This window comes from Oryza sativa, chromosome 11 (genome assembly GCF_034140825.1).
Source record: "Oryza sativa Japonica Group chromosome 11, ASM3414082v1".
In the NCBI taxonomy this organism is placed as follows: domain Eukaryota; kingdom Viridiplantae; phylum Streptophyta; class Magnoliopsida; order Poales; family Poaceae; genus Oryza; species Oryza sativa.
Genome location: NC_089045.1, coordinates 23,739,587 through 23,747,053, shown reverse-complemented (window position 1 = coordinate 23,747,053; position 7,467 = coordinate 23,739,587). Strand labels below are relative to the sequence as shown.

Below are 7,467 nucleotides of genomic sequence, written 5' to 3'. Positions count from 1 at the left end.
CAATATTCCCAATAAAAAGGAATAACGGGAGAGAGAAAGAGAGAAAGGGATCTAGAGCATAGAAACAACAGTCACCTGAGCTAGGGGGCTAACAAGGTCGTCGGCGGCGGCCGGAGCCCTGGGACCCACCAGCGGCGAGGTGGATTGGGGCGGGTCCCCGTGGCACTGTGAGGAGTGAGGGCGTGGATAGTGTGGCTAGTGGGCAGAACTTCAAGTAGGAGGCTGTGTTCCATGGTAAAATGTAGCGTCGCATTAGCATGATTAATAATGTATTAATTAAAAAATAACAATAAATTAATAAGTTTTTCTAAAATAATTTTTTGTGATACTTTCAAAAAATACATACAGTTTAACAGTGTTAGAATCGTGCGCGCAAAAAACGATGGGTAGAAGTTGAGAAAGTGTTCAAAGAACACTGTTGTGGTAAACTCGTAATCCCCTCCAAAGTCCAACAGGGTATTTTGATGGGAAAAATTATATTGTTTCATATAATAGGAATTTAACTAACATTTACTATGTTAAAAATATAATTTTGCAATATAAATTGTTAGATTTGTATTCAAAAGTCTTGTACTAATTTTTTGTAATATATGATGAAGTTGAGTTTTCTTTAATAAATGACCAATGATAATTATTCAGCTATATGATTTATTTAAGTAAAATGAAATGAGCGTCACTAGAATTGTCATTAAAAAGTGATTACTATGTTTGTCTATTTGCACAAATATTTGTTGTCTTGTATTTTTTGACAGAGGGAGTAATTTGTTAAGGACTACATTAAATCTTTCAGAAGTCGTTTACGAAAAACTTTAAGATGTATATAATTGTAGTATAATTATATTGTACCTCTACTGTAATTACATTGTGACTAAGTATTAAATCGACTAGAAACCACGTCTAAGCCCTACGAGCCCTTGCTCATGAGAGGAAGATATTGTCATCAGCTTTCTAGCAAATCCATAAAAGAAATGCTTTGAACTGGAGTGTCAAATAAAAACGACGGGAGAGGGAGTACTTTTTTTTCTCATAATGCAAGACCAGGAATATTTTAAATTTTAAATTTTATTTATTAAAATATTTACAAAAATATATATAAAGTTTTATAAATCTACACCCCTAATACCCTTTGAGAGGGTATTTTTTAAAAGTCATTCCAAAGGACTTTTTTTTTATAATGTGGCACACGTCCGTTGACGTATTCTAATAGTCACATGAAGGGTGGCCAGTCATTTTGCAGACAACCGCTTGTCACCTTTCCAAAGAGCTACAAGGAAGCCAGTTGCAAAATAATTGAGACAGGCTATTTATAGGCAGGCCCTTGCCGCCCTCCCAGAGAACGTTGGAGTAGTAGATTTGTAAAACTTTAACCATAAATTAATTTTTAAAATATTTTAATAAATAAAATTAAAAGTTTAAAAAATTCTTGTTCCAAGCCAGTTTGCTTTATCCTCCATTCCTCCCAATAGCAAACACGTGTCGTAATCTACGGCACGTGATTCCTCTTTGGGCACTTGGTCACAAAGGTGCTATAGTCATGCTGTGTTCTGAAATTCAAATTTACAGGAATATGGAATTTTCACTGGAGGCTGACCGAAATTTATTAAATGGGGAGATAGACTTATCATCATATAGTCATAGAGATTCCGTCACGTACAATGATTTAGCTATAGTTACTAGGGGTACTGTAGCTTGTAGAAAAAAAAAACCATTTATACAAAGGGCGAATCAGGATTTGGCCAACCCATGCATTATACCTTTCATTTCTCCAATCTCAGAGAACACCACTTAAAATTTGAAATGAAGAAAAAGCTCGTGCACTGATCTCACGCGAAACTGAGTACGACGAAAGTGCATCGGATAACAGAATACCTATGGAATTTCAATAAAACTCTTAGTTGCAAATGCTCAGCAGACACCAGCATAGGCTAACATACTTCTTCCAGCGAAGAGATAATGCTTCTTTTCTAGTTTTATCAGCTGAACATTTAGAACGTTGGCACCGAAAATATTCACAGGTGTACCCAAGTTCATGTGAAAACATCACTCGTAAATATGCAGTGCGATGTATGTACAGCAGCAGAATTCATACATTGCAGCCAAATTTTAGAACAGATTAGTCACAGAAAGTAGAAACATTGATGGTACATACAATGGTCATGCAGACAATGCTGCACAGTTTCAACGGTAGTCAGGAGCCAAAGTTATGTAAGACCCACATGACTCTAGGAAAAACAATAAACACATATAACTTCAGAAAGAGCAATACTAATTGCTTGCAAGTTGCAACCCATATATTATGATGGTTTTGAACAGGTCTTATCCTTGGGCAAAACCGCAAAACATGACAATTGCCAAGTAGCATAGGCTATAGAATTTCAAAAGTTAGTAGCAGGATTCTGAATAAACAACAGATCAGGCATACATGTACACAGAAAATGGATAGCAGCATATATCAGGATATATTATAATTAAGACCAGATTTCAGTTCTACTACTTCAAGAGTCTGCTTTGACGTTGGCAAGTCATGGGGTGTCCCTGTAGAGGAAAACGTCAGGAACAGAGGCTGGATCAAGCTCATAGAAGCCACGGAGCTTGCCACCTCTTTCTTCTGTCAGACGGAAGGATGGTATTTGATGAGAAAACTTCAAACGATCTCTTTTAGGTATCTCCAGAACTCCACTTTGCCTGTCAGGCTTAAACACCGCTCTGTAGCCATTAACTTGGGTCAGCAGAGAAACTTTTATAAGTGCTTCCGTGCACTCAATGATCTCGCCGATGGCGAACTCGCACATATCTATGCTGGAAGGAGTCCAGTCAGATGTCCAGTTCATGTAGATACACCAAATTTCGCCTACTTGTGGAAGAATGTCAATCTGCCATGTTGAGTCCCTCTGTCCCGTGTGCACTAAATGAGAGAAAGTATCAGTTGTCTCATATTGGGCTTTCCAGGTCCGAATTTTAAATTTGCCACAGCAGACTGGTATGTCCTGATCCAACCACTGTTTCTCCTGCTCCTGTTCAGGACAAGCTTCAAGCCAGATCAAATGTACTCTGAATGGTTGTAGCTCGACTTTGCTTATCCAACCATAGAACTTGGGAAATTTATCAGCATCACTGTATAAAGCCCAAATTTGTCCAGGTTCAAACTTCTCACATGTGCGGCCTTCCTCGAAGTTATGGAATTCTGAATCAGGATATGAATAAATACTTGGGGAGGGACAGCTTGGCTCAGAAGAATTGCCAAAACCGTTGGCATCATGGCCATTTTTGGGCAAGGATGTGTTTTTCTCATAAGAAAGACTTTCATGATTTTCTGTAGACACTGGGCGGCAAATATGTGCTTCAGGCAGATTCTCCTTTTTCTCATTTCCAGGATCCATTCTACTACTTGTACTATCATTGGTCAAATCAATGATCGTACTGTCCTCTTTCTTGCCAAGGGAGATGTAAGATTCCAGGGGGACAGAAGGAAATATTATATCCATGTCATTGGGGAGACAAGCAGTGTCAAGTTCTATAAACCCTGCTGGGGAACCTACTTTCTCATTTCCATTTGTCCTATAAGAGGGGATACTGTGAGAAAATCGAAGCAACTCACTCGACACTATCACATTTGTGGATTTGTCTTTAGCCGCCGCAAATAAACTCACAAAGCCTTTAATCCTGACTAATGGGACAACAGTGATACCATCATTAACTGAGAAATCTGACAAGATTTCAACAACTTCATACTCATAAGACCGATGGCTGTCTGCATCTGAATTCCACTGCATGCTCCAATCCTTATAAAGCGCCCATACCTCACCCTTATTAGGATATACTTCATAGGCATTCCTCTTTTTGCCTTTTGTCCATGAAACAATGTGAGAGAACATGAGTCTGTCATGTGATACCTCTGTTGACCCTAAGCAAAACTTACCACAAGCAACAGGTAGTTCTTCATCAGTCCATTTCTTCTCTTCTTCACTTGCTGCATTGTACTCCAACCAAGTGAGATGAGCTTTGAAGTTGGATGCATCAAAATGTTTAATTCGAGCATAAAATCTTGGCATGCCATCAAGGTCATCATAAAGGGCCCATATCTGACCAACTGCGAACATATTGATATCCCTGAGCTTCTCAAAATCATAGAAATCTGGATCAGGGAATGATAGTTTTTCAAAGCAGGAAGGCACATTCCAACCAGCAGTATCAGTAGATTCTGCCTTGGTCTTACTATCTGCATCTGTAACTTTTGTTTTATCTTGAATGTCTACTGTGCTCGACACATGAGGTGGAGCAGATTGTTTGTCACCACTAGTGCCATTATTGTTGAATATTTGCTGGCAATTCAAGTCAACATCAGATAGCACATTATTCTTCTTTTGCTTCTTTCTGACCTTGGAGTTCATGCTGCCGTTGTCACCAGCATCTTGCTTTCTCCTAGCTGATCTCCGGAGACTGGAGGGTACTGCAGAATTGGGCACTGGAAATGAATCTTCTGTACCAAAGTTCTTTCTGTCAAAAACATTTGGATCAGCATGGTCTGGCTTGAATCTTCCACTGGCATTCTCATTTGCAGTTTGGGCAGAAGATTTTCTTTGATTCATCATTGACTGGTTTGCTTTCTTTTCAACACTTGCACTGCTATCCTCTTTTGTGGTTTCCTTCCATTGTGCCACATTTACCCGTGGTTTGGCATTTGTGCCTCCACCTGTCGAATGAAGCTTCGAATGACCAGGCACATTCATAGCAGGTGCAACAGATGCATCTTCTCTACCCAACTTTTGCCTGTCAATAGTGTCTGGACAATCAGGAACTGGTATTGAACATCCACCTGAATTCCCATTTGCTGTTGGTACAGAATATTTATCTTGATTCCTTGCTGGAAATTGATCTTTCCCCCTTGTCATCTCTGACTGAATAGTTCTCTCATCACTGCCTGGCCAGCTATATGTCCCCGGCCTCACATCTGTGTTTCCACCTGTGCAAGAAAGCTTCACAGGGTGGCCCTGTCGACTGATGGGATCACGCCGTTGATTTGGAAACATGTTTGCTGGAAATTGAGAACTATAAGGTACATTTGGTGTAGGCACAGGCTGTTCTTGCAGGTTGTATGCAAAAAAATTCCTTCTGCAGTTCATACAACAGACAGTAGTATTTATGGCATTGTTGTAGTACTGATATCGCATCTGACAATGTGGGCACATTGTCCAAAATGCATGTAAGTATACAGGTACACTGTATTTGTTTGCCTGAGTTTTCTTTGTGGGCCGTGTAGCTTGCTTTGGAGCCTTTCTGGGAATATTATTCCTTTTGATGTCATAAATAGGACGTTTTGTTGGATCACACAATAGTGAATGAGCTTCAGCAACCAACTTGAAAGCAGCTTCAGCGCCAGCGAAACTATTTTTGTCAGGATGAAGTGAAAAGGCAAGCTTGCGGTATTGCTTTCTTATGGTAGCCTCATCTGCTGTCGCCTCCACTTGAAGGATTCCATACCAGTCCGTCTGTCCATTTACCGTTGCTTCTGCTGCACAATGTACATGACAGATATTTAACAGCTGGGATATGTTCTCAAGCTCTGGGAAAAGCTTTTGAGCTTTAAGAACAATCTTTTGGGCACCATTGAAGTCTTTGTTTTCCATCTTTCTTAAAGCAATTTCCCTGGCCCTAAAGGCCTCTTCGCGGTTGCACTCCATCATAGTCTTGCACAATACACCACAGAATACCTCACATGAAATGATCTTTCCTGGAAATGAGTATCCACTGACACATGCTCTACATCAAATACTATTTGAAAGTAGATGTACAGCTACACCCATGACACACTAGTCCCTGCAAATTTAGAGTAGAAAATAATTCATAAACTGGAAATATCCCCCTACCATACCATCAGTGGTACAATGTAATACAGATATGTTGATTCTATGAATAATATTACAATGTACAATTAAAACTGAAGGAACAATAAAAAAATAAGCACATAAGGATAGCCAGATTAAACAATGAAGGAAATGACTTATACAACATTAATAAGCAGACTCTATTGCTGGCTCCACTCTATTAATAGTAGAGGTAAAAGATATAAATCATATGGCAGGATCAGACATTCAAGAATGTTCATGATTCTATCTGGAGGCCGCACGATTCATACACCAAATAATTCTCTTCGTGTAAACAGGAAAGTATATGTTGAATGTACATAGCATTGAAAACCAATGCAGAAACTGACCAACCATCAGGTGAGCAAATTGGAGCTTATAGTCTGCATATAAACCTATTAACAATACACACCATTCTCAATAAAAAAATGTTTTCTGACACGTCCAGTTACACCCCACAATGAAGGCAGTATTACATAGTCGATAGCTGCAATCTGTCTCATGAAGTTCTCCAAACACGCGCCAGTATAAAACGGTAGTAACTCCACATGGCCTAAATCATCAAAGCGTTCCGAAAACACTACCAAACAGGCCGGGTTTTTCCTTTTAGCGACAGTACTGTGTTGGTGTGACTAGGCTTGAAAGCATTAGATAACAACAACGATTAATTCACATCCAAATCAGTCATTTACAACCCACAAATCGGCAGCCTACTATGACTATGAGCAAACAAATCAGTAACTATGACTATGAGCAACGAAGCAAAAGCTACTGAGTTAGTCACTGACCTTCAATGTTCAATCGCCTGCTGCCGCGAGACTGAAGAGGATTAAGCAATCAGAGGATTTGGAGGAGACCAGATCGAGAGGCCGAGACAGCGGCGGGGGTCTGCACCAGTGAACTCGATTTCAGACTGGATAAAACATCGAGTAAAGGAGGCACCACGCACAATCTCACTAACTGCACATATCAAACGAAATCCGCGACAAACATTTCACATATCGGCAAGAACACAGAACGATTTGGGTTTCGGTCGCGGCGCACACCAAAACCCACCCCCACCCCCCAAAAGCAAAAGCTAGAGAGTTCCCTTACCAGCGCAAGAGAAACGAGAAGACGACGACGGGGGTGTGTGTGAGGGGGGGAGAAGGATCCTCGGAGGAGGGGGTTCGCTCCGGCGGCGGGAAGGAGGCGGATGCTCGCTCGCCGGAGGACGGCGGCGCGGGCGGAGGGGGAGGGGAGGAGGTTTTCGAACGAAATTTTGGTGGTGGCGCCCTCGTCCCGGAGTTCCCGCCTCTCGCCGCCGCCAGATGAAAGGGAAAATGGGGAATAGCGAGAGGGGAAGGGGATTGAAATATCTAGGGCAAAATGGGCAATTTGGGTATTTCACATTGGTGTGGTTTTTTCAAAAATGACCCTCAAAACTACTCGAAATTGTATTAACGTAGATTTATTTCCAGAGATGCTAGGTGACGTGATTAATGCTCCCAGAGATGTTAGGTGTGGTGAATAATGTGCCTTGAAGTAAAGTGATCGGTACATAGAGTTTGTAGCGTAACGTGTGACTAGTCAAATAGCTTAAAATCACTCTATGACACTTCTA

General features: G+C 40.8%; 1 protein-coding gene across 2 annotated transcripts; it reads right to left on the bottom strand.

Moving 5' to 3' along the window:
* Positions 1 to 2,269: 2,269 nt before the first annotated feature.
* LOC4350772 (uncharacterized) lies at positions 2,270 to 7,188 on the bottom strand. Of its 2 annotated transcripts, none has more exons than XM_015762306.3 (3): positions 6,960 to 7,188; positions 6,653 to 6,824; positions 2,270 to 5,817 (listed from the first exon to the last, which is right to left on the bottom strand). In XM_015762306.3, the coding sequence occupies exon 3, from the start codon at positions 5,682 to 5,684 to the stop codon at positions 2,523 to 2,525; it is 3,162 nt and encodes a 1,053-aa protein (XP_015617792.1). In that variant the 5' UTR covers positions 5,685 to 5,817; positions 6,653 to 6,824; positions 6,960 to 7,188; the 3' UTR covers positions 2,270 to 2,522. The 2 variants fall into 2 exon arrangements, with proteins under 2 accessions (XP_015617792.1, XP_015617791.1); XM_015762305.3 differs by having other exon boundaries at positions 6,653 to 6,752.
* Positions 7,189 to 7,467: the final 279 nt, after the last annotated feature.

Coding starts and splice junctions, on each gene's coding strand:
- LOC4350772 (XM_015762306.3), bottom strand. CDS start 5,684: ATGATGGAGTGCAACCGCGAAGAGGCCTTTAGGGCCAGGGAAATTGCT.